At 50.8% G+C, this 18,333-nt stretch overlaps 1 protein-coding gene across 5 annotated transcripts in view; it reads right to left on the bottom strand.

The window, feature by feature from the left end:
• SH3PXD2A (SH3 and PX domains 2A) overlaps positions 1 to 18,333 on the bottom strand; it is a 248,697-nt gene that overhangs the window by 149,629 nt on the left and 80,735 nt on the right. For 4 of the 5 annotated variants that reach the window (XM_060125289.1, XM_060125291.1, XM_060125290.1 and 1 more), the window contains one exon: positions 10,772 to 10,847. In XM_060125289.1, the coding sequence (XP_059981272.1) occupies positions 10,772 to 10,847 (76 nt within the window). Of the gene's footprint in view, positions 1 to 10,771; positions 10,848 to 18,333 lie in introns of those variants that run through there. The other variant, XM_060125293.1, reaches the window with a different exon arrangement.

Below are 18,333 nucleotides of genomic sequence, written 5' to 3' on the forward strand. Positions count from 1 at the left end.
TCTAAAGCAAGTCTTTCTATTGAAGAGAAGGGCTCTGCCAACACAGGTCCTACTTAAGGCATCTTCACCAATTACCAGCTATTAAAGTTGGTAATAATCTGGTAAAGTTACCACATCAGAAACAAGAAGCTGAGAAGTAAAAAAAACTTGCCAATCAGAGAAGGCACCAAATTACCAGTCACTGGCTCGTCTCAACTCTCTTCCTTTGGCTTGTTTTGAAACTTAGGTCTGCAGTAATTGTTTTATACAGAAGAGCAAAAGATACTACTTGAAAATCTCAGTTTATTTTTTTGTCTTTACCTTTTTGCTGGAGACTCCTTAAAAGAGACCCAAGGCTTTTCCCGTCCTAACAGTACAACACGACTGGACACACAGACTTTAGACACACTCGTGCCATGTTAACTTCAAAACCAGCAGCGGTTCCTAGGCCAGTTTCTCTCATCTCCAGACTTTTGAAACAACAACCTTAGCAATCACCTTGGTCCCAAACTTCATTCTGTCTTGGAAGGGAGGGGAGAGTGTGGCTTACAGCTGACGATGGAGTGTGGCTGGGGCCTGCGCATCCTCCCGGTTAGGCGGTGATGGGGGATAGAGGGCTGTCCTGTGACTTACACCCCTCCCACACAAAACAGGCAGGCAACTCAGGTGTGTGTAGGGATGTGAGACCAACGAACCGGCCCTCACAGGTTACCTGTGGGAAGCCTCGTCTCCCATGCACCTCTGCTTTAGGTCAGAAATCGACTTACCGACGCAGGTTCAGTGGTTCATATTATGTGAATGGCCTGAATGTAATCAAACAATCAGGAAGTGCTGAACGCAATCAGCCAGCCTACTGAAGGGCTTCAATGGACCTTAAAACGGTGCTTCTCAAGCTTTCCTGCACGTACAAGTCACCTGTGCATGTCATTAAAATGCAGACTGTATCTTAGCGGGTCTGAGGTGGGGGCCAAGACTCTGTATTTCTAACAAGCTCTCAGACGATGCTCGTGCTGCTGATCTGTGAGCTACATTTTGAGCAGCAGACCTTGAAATGCACAAGACTGCCTGCAAGACCTCACGCCTGGAAAGGAGCCCAGAGACACAGCTCACCCTTTTGTGTGGAGCCCTGCACTAAGATTCACCAGATCACCATCAAGTATTGAGCGCTTGCTGTGTGCTTCACAGATAACATTTCATCTGATGCTCTCAACAGCCCTGGGGGTATTGCACAGATGAGGGTCACGATGGACGTGCAGAGGTGCTGAGTAAGGCTGGCCTTGGGTCACACGGCTAGGCTATTGAGAGGCTGAGGTGGGATCAAACTCTAAGGCCTCCAGTGTTGAAATGCAACACTTAACTGCCTTCGTCATGGAAAAAGTAGAGTTTCAGACAATTAGCACCCAGGTGTGAACCCAGAGGTGTTTGAGCCCAAAGCCAGCGTTCGGAACCACCATGCTCTGGGGCTGGTAGAGCTGAGTCACACAGCTTCCTTCGGCAATGCAGCTTTAGAAATTCTCCCTGAGATCTGCCCCGCTTGTTCTCACTAAGGGGAAATCCAGCCCTTGGGCTCTGGCCTGCGGGGAAACAGAAGCGTAGCCCTTTTCCCTGACTCCCTGCCCCTGAAGGGTAGAGGGGCCAGTGCTGCCAGCCCTGCCTTCTGAAGGTGCATTCAGGTGAACAGACTCCACCTTCAGCCCGTGCCAGTCCCTCAGGCCCACTGTGGTCTGCAGGCCGGTGGCCTGGCAGCCTGGGGCCTCCTCGGTGGATGTCAGTTCTTGGAGCTGTGGAGGTGAAGGGGGAGGAGGTGTTTTCAGGGCTCACAGCAACTGTACTGCTCGAAGCCAGGCGGCCTCTGGATGAATGGTGCATCAGTTCATATGGGCCTGGGGCATCTCCAAGAGTCAGCTCAGCTCCCGCCAGGGAAGAGCTCTGGCTTGGGGCTCTGTCCTTGGGCTGGGTCCAGTTGGGGTGACCTTGGAGAGCAGTGGAGCGGTCAGGCCAGGGACACTGTGGAGATTTGCCACCAGCACCTCTTACCTCCAAGAAGGGGGGCCCCGAGCTCCCTCTCAATGGACCTCAGTGTTCTTCCTGCACCACCACTACCCCTGCCACCCCTCCTACCCCCCCGGACCCAGAAGCCAGAGCGCCTAGTGCCGGAGTCTCCTGGGGAGAGAGGCTGGTGGCGGGACTCCCCACCACAAAGCATCTTTCATATGTGCCAAAGGCTTCAGCACCTCAGGGAGGAGGGAGGAAGTTTCCTTTCACCCCCAGGGTGAAGTCCAAGGCTGGAGCTAGGGGAAAGGTCCTGGGAAAACTGGGTCCGCATCTCGGGCAGGGCTGCCCCCCACAGAACCTGGGCATTGTCATTCTCAACCCCTCCCTCACCCCCAGCTCCAATCCATCAGTGAGGCCTCCTGGCTGTTCCTCTAAAATACATCTCAGATCTAGTTCCCTCCACACCATTGCCCAGCCCGGGTCAAGCCACCCTCCTCTCTTGTCATGCCCTGTCCAGCCTCCATGGGGCTCCCTACCCCAGGCTTGCTCCCTTTCCCTTCCAGTGTATCCCACAAGTTCAGCTGAGGGATCCTTTAGAAACAGAAATCCGATCACGGGGCCTCGGCCTAAAACCTTCAGAAACCTCTCGCCACGCCTAGGATGAATCCTCACCCCTCAGCTTGGCCCGTGACAATGGCACGGCCTGGTCCTGTGTGGCAGCCATACTGGAAGCTCACACAGCCTCATCGACCAGGCTTCTCAAGGTGCTCCCGGGGGCCCAGCCCCTGCTTCCTTCTCCCAGCTGCCCTCTTGCTGTCTCACCGCTATCACACCTGAGCTCAGGTAACTGACCTGACAGTAATCCACACCTGAGTGTGAATTTACTGACAGTGCCACTCCTGGGGCACACCTGAGTGCCCGCGAAGCAGGAGTGAAAGGATTTGACCCTGAAAAAGGATGTTTGGGCATCAGGTAAGCAAACAACTTATTTCCAGGGGACAGAGCATAGGGGAGATCAGGAATGTCACAGAGACTCGAAATCACTGGCCTCTGGTGACTTTGCCAATGTGCAAGAAGATCCCTGGTTGCTCTATGGAACTCTAGTTTAACGTATGCAATGTCGTGCCACAGTGATTAGCAAGAGTTACGCTGGAATTCAGCATCCTGGCTCCCCATCCAGGGCACATTTTTCTGCACATTAAATTAGGCAGATTGACTGAGACCATGAAAAGAACACATTTCTGCTTAGATCAGAGGCTTCTTGTGGAAGATACCCCAGGATACACTTCATTCGGGGCTGAGGGTTTGGGGTGGGCGTGCAGGAAGCTGATTCCCTTCTAGAATTATCTCTGGACAATGAAGGCACATAGCATGTGGTCACGAAGTGACCTGACTCTTTCCCTGGTCTTGAACTCGGGGGATGACACGGGGGAAGGACTAGGGGGCCTGATCCACACTGACTTTCAAAAGTAAAAGGGGCCCTTGAGTGGCCGCCTCCAGCAAAGCTCCTTCTTCCCCGCAAGACCCGGCAGCCCTGGAGCCGAGAGCTGCAAAGCTCGTGACCCTGCTCTGCTACCATGGCGTCGGGTCCAGGGGCGCTCAGCTTCCTCCCATCTTTCAGCCCCAATCAACCATCTGGATCATCAGCCCTTCAGACAGAATCTCCTTGCAGCTTCGCAAGTTACCACAGGGAAGGAAGGGGCAGCAGGAAGTGCAGTCAGGGCTGAACTGTGGAGCAGCCTCAGCACAGAGAGGGCGGGCAGGCACAGGGCCGCGCAAAGGAAACCCACGTGCCCTGCAGCCGAGCCACCAGGCTTGCAGCACTGGCGCCTCTCCCTTTGCAGTTCACACAGCGCGTTGTAGGCATAACACGCTTGGACCACCGTCCCAAACCATGATTAACCCATTTGGTAGACGAGGAAACCGACCCCCGATGCCTGTGACTGGGCTGAGTGGCACAGCTTACACACGCGTGTGGAGCCGTCTCTTTGCCACAGAAGACATGCTTTGGAGTTCCATGGTTCCACAACTCCTGTCTGCCCGGCTCGCTGTGGCCACTCACCCCCTACACTCCCCACCTGCTTCACACAACTTCTTGCTGTTCTTAAACGTCCATGCTCAGTCACACTTAGCTGGCTGGCTCCTCAGCCTGGCACCCCGAGCGCGGATCTGCCCGCGCCTGGCTCAGTTCAGGTGTCACCTCTGTAAAGCGGCCTTTTTGGGCCGCCTAATCTCAGATGCCGCAGCCACAAGACCTGGCTATTTTCCTTTCTGGCACTTAGCACTATTGGAAATTGCTTACTTGTTCGTGTGCTTCCTGACTCCCCCACTGGAAGGTGAACTTCCTGAGAAGAGTGGCCCAGATTACTTTGTTCTCAGCTACATCACCAGTGCCTACAGCTGGGCCTGGTGTGTAGTAGGTGCTCAATTAATACCCGTGGCAGGCACGAACACATGCAGCTCTTCCATGTAGCGTTCAGAACCGGATGCCAAGAGCAGGCCCTGGGAACCACCCGCCCCAGATTACAGAGTGAGAGAATGATTTGGGGAGGTGGGGGCAGTAATTACAGCAAGAGAAGACCCAGCACTTCCAGAGGAGGTTACAGGCAAGTTGCTTTTAAAACAGCACACGGTACCTCTCAGGCCTATAATCTTGTTGATCTTTTGAAAACCCTGGCATTACCAGCAGACCCTATTTTTTCTCTTTCATCACGTAGGTTTGCCTTTTCTTGCCATCCCAGGTCATCAGTGGGGCTCAGAAACCTCTCAGGTCCTCTCCCTTGGGGACTGTAGCACCTGCCAGCATCTCTGAGCCACTGATTCCCTTACGGCCTCCCGGGCACTTTGGGGAGGGCTTTCTCAGGCCTGGTGGGGACAAGCAGAACTGCCTACAGCCCAGGGAGAGGGCCAGCTCTCCCCGACACCATAGACCAGCTCTAGCTAAAGACATCCCTCCCCCACTGCTTCCTTCTGTGCTGGAACAAACACCGGATCTGCTGCACAGGGCTCTGGGGGGCAGAGAGAGGAAGGACCTGGAGACCGTGCTTGCAATTCACCCAGCACCCTCCTGCGCTGGGGCTCCAGACTGCCTCTCCACTAAGGGGCCGGTATGTAAACTGGTGAGCTGGTACCAAAGAACGAAGCATGCTTGCTTTCTAAAAATACACCCCTCTAAGCCTGTGAGGTCACGAGGCTGCCTGCAAGCTGGCTGCACCTCTTTGATTAAGGTGATAGGTTCACTTTTCTTCCTAAGCAATCTAGCTTCTCCGCGCCTCACCAACCCAGGAGTATGTATACATGTGGGTGGGACTGACTGCTATTAGGCTGAAGGGGCTTTCTGGAAGCTCAGAGGCCCAGTACCAGTCAGCACAGAGACACAGATGCCTTGCGAGTGGGAGGAGACCTTGCGCAGCCTTTGCCAAGTGAGTCCACCTCTTTCTGCTCCGCTGCCTGGCTTCTGAAGCCCTTTGGTCCCTGGTCGCAGTGGTTTGCTTTTTACATCAGCAGCTACACACTCTTCTTCACTCTGTAATGACCATTTCCTCCCAGGGAGCCTCCTTGGGCTGGCAAAGTCAAGATATACAGGAAATCTACTCCAATCCCAGGATGGGCGACAGGAGATGGATTTTCCACAACAGTCTTCTAAAACAAGGCAGAAAGTTCCATGTAAACAGTAGGCTGCCCTGAGAGGCTGCTGACCCCATCGTGCTTGGCCCAGTGTCCTAAAGACTTCACTTCTGTCCACCTCTCCCAAAAGCAGGAGACCCCAAAAAGCACCAGATACACTTGTTGTAAGACAAGTCTCTCTGGCTCTCTTGCATTTCTGCATGTCTTGTCAACAAAGCACTCACCGCCTTTTGTCCTGAATTATCTTTTCAAAGGTGTTTGTATAGCAAACAGCTTTAGAAGACAGGGGCAGGGAGCCGCTTGCTCTGGAGCAAACAGCAGGTTTGCATAGAGCCTTGGGAGACTGGGATAGTCTCTCTCCAGAGCAAAAGGGGGAGGTTTGCTTACCGCCCATTATAAAAGATGTGGGCTCCTGAAGATCTGGTTCCTCTCCTATAATGCAACCCACTGCATGTGCAGGCATTGCTCTGGGCCCATGGGGTCATGCCCTACGGGACTTGGAGGCAATACTCATGTTGCTTGCTATGCCATCATGAAGTCTTTTGTCTTTGACCCAGGAGTCTCGTGTTTTCAGCTGGCATCCACGAAACTGGAGTTAAGCTAACTTAACTGGCTTGCAAATAGGGTAAAATCTCAGACCTTTCCCAGTCGGCGGACTAGCTGTGCTCCCACTGGGGTCAACATCACTGTCCAATCTCTGAGCTCCGGGTCTGCCCTGTTTCCAGCAAACTCAGAAGAAGCCCCCAATTATGAAAATATACATAAACCAAAAAAAGAATGACTTAAAAAAAAAGAATGCTCTACTATGCAAAAGGACTTCTCACGTACCTCTTTAAAAAAGAATAGCATTTAGGACACCTAAAAGATGATGTGATTTGTCCCAAAGAGCAAAATTTCACGGAAGTTTTCAGGAATAAGCCTTAATGTAAAACAAGGTTCACCCCTGCTTTTCTGTTGGAGGTGGGAATGCCAAGCGGTCAGGCCTGGGAGTGGAACTTCTCAGGGACTATTGTCAAACTACCGTCTCCTTCCTAAAGACCAGCTGGCATGCTTGCTTACTGGCCCTCTCTACCTCCTTACCAAAAAAATCAATTACTTGGGTCTGTAATTGTAGGTAACTGAGTTGTGCCAATATCAATTTCCTGGGTTTGATAAGGTACGGTTGTTACATAAGGTATCACCACTGGGGGAAGTTGGGCAATGGGTACACAGCTCAGTGGCTACATGATGGTGGAAAGTGATTTGACCTGGCTTTAAATTGGGAATAATGCCACCTACCCTGTACTTTGGTAGTGGAATTGGAGGGGAGGAATATAGAGTGCCTAGGAGTTTTGCAACATCCTATGAATCTATAATTATTTCAAAGTAAAGTTTAAAAAACTACTGTGACTTAAATCAAATAACCAATCTTTTTATATTCATAATTAAATGAAGACAGTCAGGACTCTGTCAGATGAGCAAGCGTGTAACCAGGTGAGCCTCAGATTCCCTCTCTTCTCTCAGTTCCTCTGCTTTCTCTGTCATTTCCACCAGCTAAACGTCCATGAGTTCCCAAGCAGGAGCCTGCAGCCAGGTGAGCCAAAGCAAAGCAGCTGGCCTAACGCTCCAAAGACACCCCCAGACCCCAGGCCCGGGCTGCAGAAATGCACATCACGTCCCGTCACCTCCAAAGCTAAAACCGAGGCTCCCCTGGAGGCAACAGGCGCTCTCCGCTTCCTCCCCTTCGGTTTCCCTTGCTCGGCAATTCCCGGCCAAAGTGCTGGCAGAGCTGTTCCTGAGGCTGGCTGCTAACCTCCCCGGGTTGCAGGAGCAAAGGCTGCTGGACTACCTCAGTGCCTTTGAGCTCTCTGAGGTTCTGCCAAAGTCACTGCTGCCAGGGCTTAGCCTGGGGGAACCAGCAGGTGCCTGCAGACAGCTCTCCAAAGGCAGGGAGGTGGAGACAGAGACTCAAGCTGGTGTTAGGTAATGCAGTGTACCTGCAGGTGCCCTGTCTGGATGCTCCCACCCCACGCTCTGTGCGTGTCGGCTACTAAGGGCTCACAGCTGCCCCTTCTCCAGGGACACGCCCTCGGCCCTCAGGAGCACCTGCCCATATTTCACACTTCTGGGAGAGGGGGCTGCTCACAGATCATACTGCTATGGGGAGTATAAAAGTTGTCCCCTAAGACGGGACAACTCTGTGGTGCCGTCCGCCCTCCAGAACTCCTCATGCGGTCAGGCTGAGGCCAGACTTAGCTGAACCCACATCTTGGCCCAGTGTCTTCCCCTTCCCTGTGTTGCTTCCCTCACTGCCCCAGGATGTTCACTGGAGAGCAGCCCTCAAAAGTCAACTTGCCTAAGAATCCTCGTCTCAGGCTCTGCTTTTCGGAACCCGACCTAAGACAGGCAACGTTCATCACTGCCCTTCTCTGAAACCCTCCCCTCCTGGGGGAGCCCCTTTGACTCAGGGTTGTGGGATGGCTTGGGAACCCTCATGCCCACTCAGCCCTTGCTTGCTCGGTTCTGCTTATATTGGGTTGTTTTTCTTCAATCTCCTTCCTTCTTGTCCAAGCTAAGGACTGAGTAAAGTATGAAAGGGTTTGGTATTTCCTAGTGGGTGAGGGGAAAGCCAGGAACAGGGCCTGGGAGTCTCAGGGTAGGATTCCAGATGGCCAGCAATGTCCATTCCGAAGTCTTGGAGAGCAAGTGAGCAAAAGGGAAGCTTTGGAGAGAGAGCCCCACTGAAGGAAGGGGAGAAACACAGAAAAGCAGGGGAAAAGGAAACCTCCTTTAGGATGGGACTGGAGGGGGACAGTCCTCTAGACAGTATCACCCACTATGCACAGGTCACGTCTCTATGGGGGCAAGGTCCTGTGGCTTTTCCCAGGAGTTAGGGATGGCAGGGTGGGGCAGCACTTTCTTTATTAACACCTGCCATTTATTCAGCTTTTACTATGGAACAGGCACTGTGCACAGCACTTTACATGAACTCTTTTAATCCCCCCCACAATTCTAGAAGAGGAGACTGAAGTTCAGAGAGGTCTCAATCCTGTCTCATGAAGCAGATATGTTTTCATTCTTATTATCCAGGTGAGAAAACTGAGGCACAGAGAAGGCAATACAATTGGTAACCAACGGAGTCAGAGTTTCCGGGGTGAAGCCATACAGTATGACTCTTGTGGCTTCGGACTGTGGTAGCAGCAGGACACGAGCCTTGCACTTCACCCCACCCAACCCCAGCCATCTTTCGAGGTCAGCTCCAGGTCCCCCTCATTCAGGAGGCTTTTGCTGCCTTGGGCTCACAATGAGCTCCTTCTCCATCAAAATTGGAATTTCACAGTGGTGGAGAAGGTCACATCTTGCCTTAAGAGCTTCTCTGATTAGGGAGTAGGTCTTGTCTCTCTCACTAGCCCAAGGGTTCCTTTAGATGAAGGAAACAAATCCAGATCTCCCTGGGCTCTCCAGGCCACCACATTCCCCGGCCCTGGGCACTTATTCCTGGGCCTGGCACAGGCTGAGCCCCTCATAAACACCCACTGAGTGAATGATAGTGAGGCAGTCTCTCCCTGGAGCGCTGCCCACGAATGGGGGAAAAGCTGGTTCTTTTAGAGCAACAGGCAGCCTTCACACCCCGAGGCCGAGTCCACCCGGCACCAGGGCCGGGCACTGACATCCTTGGCTCTCGGACTTGTGTCCACAGCATCCTAGCTGGGCTCCCGGGTCCTTGGTGGAGGACCACCTGGACTGTACTGGAGCAACATCTAAGGTCATTACAAACCTGGGTGTTGGTCCTTCCAAATTCCCTTGAGACTCAGCAGAAAGCCAGGCAGGGGTGCAAAAGTCCCCCACGTTAACTCCTAGGCCAGGAACAGAGAGGCAGTCCTCTGCCTCCATGGAAGGGGTCCGGGGCCGAGATTCCCTACACCCCCACTGACTCATTCTGGTCTTATCTGAACTGGAGGATTTAGAAGTTCTTTGTAGCTAAATTGATTCTCTCCAACTTTAGCATAAGACTCTCGGAGGGCAGGCGGCAATGCCTTCTCTTGTCTTTCACTGTTTTTGAGGATGGGGGTGCACGAGGAGTACCTTCAGAGAAGAGCCCCTCTCTGGGGGGGCTGCCCGTAGGTAGGTTTGCAAGTCAACAAGCAGGTACTAACCATGCCCTGGCTGCATGCCAGGGATTAATGAGATGCAGACCTGTTTCTCGCGATGGTCCCACTGATAGCTGATGTCCGGGGAGGTCCAGGCCCAGCAGGAATGGAGGGTGAAGACCATGTGAGGGAGAGTCCCCTGGGAACCAGCCCAACTCACTAGCCTGGGGACAGGTAGGGGATGCGGAGACCCAGGAAGCAGCACCACCCCCACGGGTCAGGGCAAAGAGCCCAGTCTGGAGCAGGAGACCAAGTTCACACCTCGGCTCTGCCACTTTTGTGGGCAGTTACTTAACATCTCTGAACCTCAACATCTTTATCCCTCAAGCAGAAAGCACAGGGCATGCCTCAGCGTGGAGATCTGTATACGATCACAAAGTAAAAAGCACTTCGTAAGCTATAAATTCCAACACCGATTGAAGACGTCACAGTAAGAGCAGGTTATGACACACCTGAGGAGATGCCCTCTAGATTCCACAACATAATCAATTGCCTTAAACATGTTCCAAAATGCTGTGATGGTTAATGGCCTTTATGACCAGACAGACCCGGCTTCAAATCCTAACTCTGCCAAGTCACAGGCCATGTTACCTAAGCTGTCAGAGCCTCAGCTGGATAACGGTGCCAGGAGGACTCGAGCAGGTTGAGAGGGGAAGTGTGCTTGATTTAAGGTTACCTGTGATTACGATGGTAGCCAGTGGAAAGAGTTCAGCCTGCAGTTTTTCATCCTTTCATAGGAGAACTTGATCTCTCCATGCTTTTTGTAAAAAGGAAACCAAAGTCCCAGAGCCTGAGAAACTCCTCCTACGCCACACAGCCCGGGGTGAGCAGAGGTGGCCCTGGAGTGGTGGGAGAGGCCCCTATGAAGATAATGGCCTTCAGAATCAGGGGCTTCCGATCCCCTGGGGGTTGTTAACATGCAGATTGCTAGGCCCACCTGGCCCAGAATTTCTGGTGTAGTAGTCAGCCTTTTCTTGGTCTACAGAATGTCCCTCTTCAGGGTGTCCCCCATCCCATTAGTGAGGCCATGAAAAGCTTACCTGGGAGGAAGGGGATGATTCTCTGCTTGGGGTCCTTCTGGCCACCTTCGATGGGAAACTTATCCAAAAGCTGCATCTGAGGAGCCAGACAGAGGAACAGGATTCAGAAGACTGGAACAGTCCCTTCCCCACTCTGCTCCACTGCTCCAGGGCCCCACAGTCCTCACACGGATGAGCAATGCCTCAAATCCCTCATTTCACAGACAATTAACAAACCACATGGGGCATGAGTGGGAGGATGCCAGAGCTCTCTACACATCAAAGGGGGAGTCTGAACAATCTCAAGGAGGCCTGAGGGTGTAGAGGGAGGTGTCCAGACGCGACCCGGAGTGAGGCCAGGGTAGGGACCAGCAAGATTTCAGGCCAGGCTGCAGATGGGGTTTCCAGAGACTTCTCCGGACCCAGTTGTTTTCATACGTCATATGCTGGGTGAGCCCTTCGGTCACCCGCCATCCTAATACCCCCCGGGGCCAGGATGGGGAAGGCCCCACCTGATGCTTCAGACAGACCACCCACCTTCCAGAACCGCTCTGCGGAAACAGACCCAGATGTTATTTTAATTGCAAAACCAAATCCAGCCCACTGCCCCCAACTGCTGGAAGACCCTCTCCTCCGTCTCCTACATTCCCACCCTGAGAACTGCTGCTGTTTTTCCAGGGACAGACCCATTGGAAGAGTTTCCAGGGTTCTGGAAGAACAGCTGTTTTTTCTTCTGCTATTCTGGGCTGAAATTCTGTATAAACTGGAAAAACACACAGGAGACAGGATGGATGAAGCCACAGCCCCTGTGCGTGTGTGCGGTTAGCCTCCCTTCCAAGGAGTGGGCGGGCAGGAGGTGGAGCAGAATGGAGAGTGGGATCTAGCCCCGCGGGCCCAGCTGTGTGACCCTGGGCCGGGCTGCAAGCTTTCTCAGTTGGGCTTCAGGCGCCTCCTCAGTAAAATGAGGAAGATCCGTCACATGACATCTGCAGCCCATTCCTTCTTCTGAATATTGATTAACACTTACTGAGCGTCTACTGAGCACTAAGAAAATAGCAGTAAAGAGAAGAGGCGAAGTCCCTGCCCTCAGGGAGTTTACATTCTAGTTGGGGGGAGACACACAATAAACAAATATGTACTGTGTTGGGGGGATACATGCTATGAAGAAAAATGAAGCAGGATAAGGTGGTGGGGCAGAACAGGAAGGAACAGTTATTTTATACAGAGTGGTGTGGAAGGCCTCACAAATCAATGGCAATTCGGCAGAGACGGGCAGGAGGTGAGGAAGCGAGCCACAGCGGAGGGGGAGAACGTTCCGGGCAGGGGAAGGGCCAGTGGGGTGGAGGCTGGAGTCGAGGTATAGGCACTGAGATCCAGGTGGGGCCCGGAGCATGGAGAGGATGGCTCGAGCTACAGGGAAGTGACTGGGCCACAGCGAGGAAGCAGGGACACCAGTCAGAAGCCTATTTATTGGCTTGGACCAAAGTGCTGCCTTGGAGGTGGTGCAATGTGGTCCTACGCTAGATTGACACGTGTAGTGTATGTACGTGTGCACACGTGTGCATATGCCCATCTACCCACGCACTCACCCAGCTCTACAGCATGATTTTAGGATCCTCTCTTGCACAATCAAGATCCAACACACCCAAGCTCTTTACAGCCCACACGTGCAGGGCGGGTCATTGTCAGATTCCATTCAAAACAAGACAGTGACTGCACTGTTATTAATTTTCACTTCCCTGAACACAGTCTAAGATTTAACAAAAGCTGGCTCATGAGTTTTCAAACCCCAATGTTATAAGTCCACCTCTCCAACCTTTAATAATTGCCTGCTATGTGTAAATATGGACAGTGGGCCATAACACTATAAACCTGTACTTAGGATTTTTTTTTTTTTTTTTTTTGCGGTATGCGGGCCTCTCACTGTTGTGGCCTCTCCCGTTGAGGAGCACAGGCTCCGGACGCGCAGGATCAGCGGCCATGGCTCACGGGCCCAGCCGCTCCGCGGCATGTGGGATCTTCCCGGACCGGGGCATGAATCCGTGTTCCCTGCATCGGCAGGCGGACTCTCAACCACTGCGCCACCAGGGAAGCCCAGGATTTTTTTTAATCAATAGATTTTCAAATAAATTCTACATGGAGTAAAACTCTTATTTTCTCCTCTCCCCATTTTCCTCACCCATATTCTATTTTGTAAATTTTATTTCTATATTACATAAGTAATTCATGTTCATTGAGGGGAAAAACTAGAAATTACAGAAGCAGTAGGTGGTCAAAAGGAGAGCAAGAATCACTCATAATCCTTCCCCCTGAAAAAGAAGCATTAATATTTGGGATATATATCCTTTCCAGATGTTCTTACATGCATGTAGATAAAATAAGTTCATCAAGTACTCTCATTACAGTGTGTAATGACATCGTCCCACGTCAGTGACTACTTCCATATCGGCACTGTTTCTTTCTTTTTTTTTTTTTTAACTAGAGTTTTGCTCGTTTATTCAAACAGTAGGCATTAGGGCAGGCTGTGGTAGAGGATGTAAAAATGGATCACATTGTTCTTGTCCTGGAAGATTTGTCAATCCAGGAACAGAGATGAGGTATCCAAAGACAATACAAGGTAGAAAGCGATAGGTGCCACAAGAGGGGTCTCTTCATTAGCTCATTATCCATTCATTCAAGGAACATTTGCTTCCTGTCCCACATCTCACCCCAAATGGAATGAAAGATGAATTAGGCAGAGCCATTGCCCCTGGGGTAGTCACGAACTGAGGCAGGAGGCAGAGTCATGAACAAGTAATACTAATGACCTATGATAGATGTCAAACTAGCAGGGAGTTCTGGGCAAGGTGAATGTCCAACTCTGCCTGAGAATATCTGGGCAGACTTCACAGAGGAGGTGACACTTGAAGTCGATTTTAAGGAATGGATATGAATGCACCAGGAGACTGGATGAAGAAAGCATTTGAAGCTCAAGCACTGCTTATATCAAATCACAAATATGTGAGATGTTCTCCTGCTTAGGAAACATAAGAGCTTCAGTGTGGAGAGTTGGGGGGACCTGTGGAAGACCAAGCTACAACAGTGGGTTGGTGTGAATTGTGGGGAGCCTTGTATGTCATCCCCCAAAGATTTAGTTCCTTCTGTGGTCAATGAACAGCGACTGATCCATATCAGCGTTCTTAATGGTGAGGCAGAACGTTTCAAGGTTGGAGTGGGTCATGGTTGATTTACCTAATCTCTACTGTTGGATATTCACTACTACATGTAATATCAGCGTGAACACCCTTTCCATGTACCTATGAACCTTTCTTAACATTTTTTCTATTTTTTGTTTCATCTCATTGAAACCTATGCAAATTTATAGGTGTCTTAAATCTCTTCTGGAAGAAGATTGAAGATAAATACATGGATATAACTAATACGTTGAAGGCCAGGCCTGAGGCCTTGGAAGAGCAGCTTCACAGGATTTCTGAAGAAGAACACAGAGATGATGAGGAGAAAGGCAGGCCCAGCTCATGCCCCGTGTAGAGTGATTTGCCCTCATCAGATCTCTTTTCTCCTGAAAGCAAGTGGCTTGCTGTGCCCTGCAAGCTGACGGACTTACCCAAATTGCCCTATCTCTTTGGGGCTGGCAGGAGTTAAGCTACAGAAACTTTAAGTTTCTGGGGTTTCCCTGGTGGTCCAGTGGTAAAGAATCTGCCTTCCAATGCAGGGGACGTGGGTTTGATCCCTGGTCGGGGAACTAAGATCCCACATGCTGCAGGGCAAATAAGCCCGCGTGCCACAACTACTGAGCCCACGCGCCACAACTACTGAACTTGCCTGCCTCAACGAGAGACGGCGTGCTGCAAACTACAGAGCCCATGAGCCATGGAGCTCGTGCGCCACAGCTAGAGAGAAAAGAACTCGTCCACCACAACTAAAGAGAAGACCACGTGCCACAATGAAGAGCCCGTGTGCTGCAATGACAGATCCCGCATGCCTCAACGAAGACCCCGCGTGCCACAACTAAGACCCGAATCAGCCAAAAAATATATATATATTATATATATATATATAAATAAATGGTAAGCCTTTTAAAAAAAAGTTATAAAAAAAAAGAAACTTTAAGTTTCTTATCAGCTCTGACATACATTTGTTCTCTGACTCCTGAATTCCTTTTCAGACATAAGATTCTGAGATTCTCACTAACAGTGCATAGGGATGGTGGTGCCCAGAGAAGTGGACAGGGGCACGTAAGATTCATGTAGTCCTTCCTTTCCTCCCAGAACATTTGCTATGTGCCTTCTAGATGCCAGCCCTCTGTTAGGGGCTAGAAATAATTTAAGCTGCTGGTCTATGGACCACAGTAGCAAAGCCCTAGAGCTGTCTCATATGGCAGTTCACTACCCACATGTGGCCATTAAGCACCTGAAATGTGGCCCGTCCGGACAGAGATGTGCTGTAAGTTTAAAATATGCACCAGGTGTTGAAGACTTAGTACAAACCGAAAAACGTGAAATATCTCATTAACAATTTTTGTATTGATTGCATGCTGGAATGATAATATTTTGGATATATCAGGTTAAGTAAAAATACTTTAATTTCACCTGTTTTATGTTTTTATGTAGCTACTAGAAGAATTTAAATTATATATATGGTTCATATTATATTTCTATTGGACAGGCTGCTCTAGAGCAAGATGGTTCTCAAAATGTAGTTTTAAGTCTGCCCATACCTGACACCTTGGGGGAGGGGAGGTGTTTGTTAAAAATGCAGTTTCCTGGGCCCTACCCAGAAGTCTGTGAAGCTTTGTTTTGGTGCTAGAGACTGACAAGCAAGTTTTGGAGTGGCGGGGAATGGTGAGGCTATATGTAAAGGATTCTGTGGGACCTGAAGGGAGAGGTCAGGGAAGACTTCCTGTAGGAGGTGAAGCTAGCTCTGTCTTGGCGGAGTGACGGTCACGTTCCCTGTACCTTCCCTGCCAAGAGCAGCCTGAACCTCTCCGTGGGTTCACGTGCCTCCTGGAAGGCAAGGGTCATCTGATAGCCCTGCGGATTTGAGTTTTTCCTCAAAAGGCCTTTTGAGGATGCTTTGCAGCTGGGCTGTCTCCCACCTCCTCCTTCTGTAACAGATATTCCTCTTCCCCCACCTCTGCCTTAGTCTGGGCCCCCTGAGGCCACGACAAGCCCATCTGCTAAAAGTACTGGGTCAACGGGCTCTCTCCAGAGCCGTGAGCGCCCAGCTGACCTGCCACCCTCCACCCGGAGCCTTCAGGTGCTGCTCTTAGCACACCTGTCACCTGATCCCCCCACTAGATAACAGGGAGGCGTCTGTCCTCCCTGTTACCTCCAGGGCCCACTGGCCACAGGAAGACGATGCACTGCTAACCAGATGTTGGTGACATTTTCTCTGCCCACAGGTGACATTTCAAGAAAAGCCAATCCCCTGGCTCCCAAATACAGGCGGCCAGCTGAGTTTACTCAGTCGGCGGGGCCCGCAAATCCGCCCCCATTCAGCGAAGTGGCGCGTGCGCAGTACGGCAGAGCGGTGGGCGGTGGGATAAACCCGTGCGGCCACGTGTGACACACAGTCCAAACGTCACCCCACCTGGGGGGCCGGGCAGGCCGCGAAGTGGGTTCTGTAACCTGGTGGGCGCCTAATTTGCAGGACTGGGTCTGATAGAGAAAAGTCACATGAAAGGCTGAGGGAAGCTGTCTGATGAAGAGGCTGCCCGGACCTTCCCCGAGGAGGAAGCCCGGGTGTGTGGGCAGTGAGGGAGGGAGCTCTGCCCCGCAGAGAATTCTGCTGCAGCCACATTTTCGGGCAGGAAGTGGATTCTCCTGTCGCTGCAGCAAGCGCCTGAGCCGGGCTGGAGGAAAAGCAGGGCCCGTTGCCAGGGTCCTTCTTAGAGTGAGAGGCATTTGGCTAAGGGGGCCCTCGGCAAGCACGTCAGAACTCTGCAGCGTGTGGAGGACGCCAGGCTGTTTATCTAAGGGGTGGATAGTGCGAGAGATACAGGACAGCTCGGCTTCAAGAGCTGGCCCCAGCCAGAGAACGCTGACTCGGCAGCTCTTCGTGGGCAGGGCTGAGCAGCAATAAACACTGGGGAGAGAGAAGGGTGGACGCCGGGCCCAGCTGGGGCACATCTGTAACCCAAGAGGCCGACTCCTCGCCCTTCTGAGAGGGTGGAGTTCCCAGCAACTCCAGTTTTGGGGCCCCAATGCTTGTGACCATTTCCAGCTCAGGAACAAAGGGAACGTTAGTTACTACAAGAGGCTGGTGGGTTCCCTGATCTAGAGATTCCCCTTACGAAGAGGCAAGGTCACTCCATCTCCCTGAGAACTCTGAGAGATCACGGGAAACCTCAGAATGGGTTTGTCCATCCTACTGACTTAGGGCTCACCAGGCCCTGTGTTAGATGCGGGGACACAGCAGGGAGAATCACGGAAACAGAGAGGGACAATAACGACACGTGTGACTTTTCTTAAAGTTCTCATCCTTTGTGGTCTGAAATGTACTTCCCCATTCCCTTTCTTCTTTGATGGCCTTATCAGGCGACATCTACTCTGGGAAGCCTTTGACTATCCCAGCCTAAGGTCACACCACCTCTCTTGGAATTCCAACAGCACTCCTGGTTGGTATCCCTATTTCAGGATTTCACATACTCTTTTGAAACCTTTTTGTACATGTTCATCACATTGCCCACAAGAGGAGGCATCCTTCCCTTTGAATGGTCTTGGTGCCCTTGCAGAAAACCAGTTCAGGATAAATGTATGGGTTTATTCCTGGACTCTCAATTCTATTCCTTTGATCTATATGTCTATCCTAGGTCTGTAGGATGCCATCTTGATTACTGTAGCTCTGTATAAGTTGTTTTCTTTTCTTTAACAGACTTTTTAAAGAGAAGTTTTAAGTTCACAGCAAAATTGAGCGGAGAGTACAGAGAGTTCTCATATACTCCCTGACCCCACACATTCCTGGTCTCCCCCCATCAACATCCCAAAGCAGAGCAGCACACTTACTGCAATTGATGAAGCTACACTGACAGATAACTATCACCCAAAGTCCATAGTTTACATTAAGGTTCATGTTTGGTATTGTACATTCTAGGGGTTTGGCCAAATGTATCACGTGTGTCCACCATGACAGTATCGCACAAAATAGTTTCACTGCCCTAAAAAATCTCTGTGTTCCACCTATTCGTCCTCTTCCCACTAACCTGAGCAACCACTGATACTTTACTATCTCCATAGTTTTGCCTTTACTAGAATATCATATAGTTGGAATCATACAGTATGTAGCCTTTTCAAAATAGATTCTTTAATTTTTAAAATGCACAGTATGCATTTAAGGTTCCTCCATGTCTTTTCATGGCTTGATAGCTCACTTCTTTTTAGCACTGAATAATATTCCATTATGTAGATGTGCTACAGCTTGTTTATCTATTCACCTACTGAAGGACATCTTGGTTGCATCCAAGTTTTGGCAATTATGAATAATGCTGTTGTAAACATCCATGTGCAGGTTTTCGTGTGGACATAGTTTTCAACTCACTTGTTTAAACACCAAGGAGGATGATTGCTGAATTGTATGGTTAGTAG

Source organism: Lagenorhynchus albirostris, chromosome 16, assembly GCF_949774975.1.
Source record: "Lagenorhynchus albirostris chromosome 16, mLagAlb1.1, whole genome shotgun sequence".
Taxonomy (NCBI): Eukaryota; Metazoa; Chordata; class Mammalia; order Artiodactyla; family Delphinidae; genus Lagenorhynchus; species Lagenorhynchus albirostris.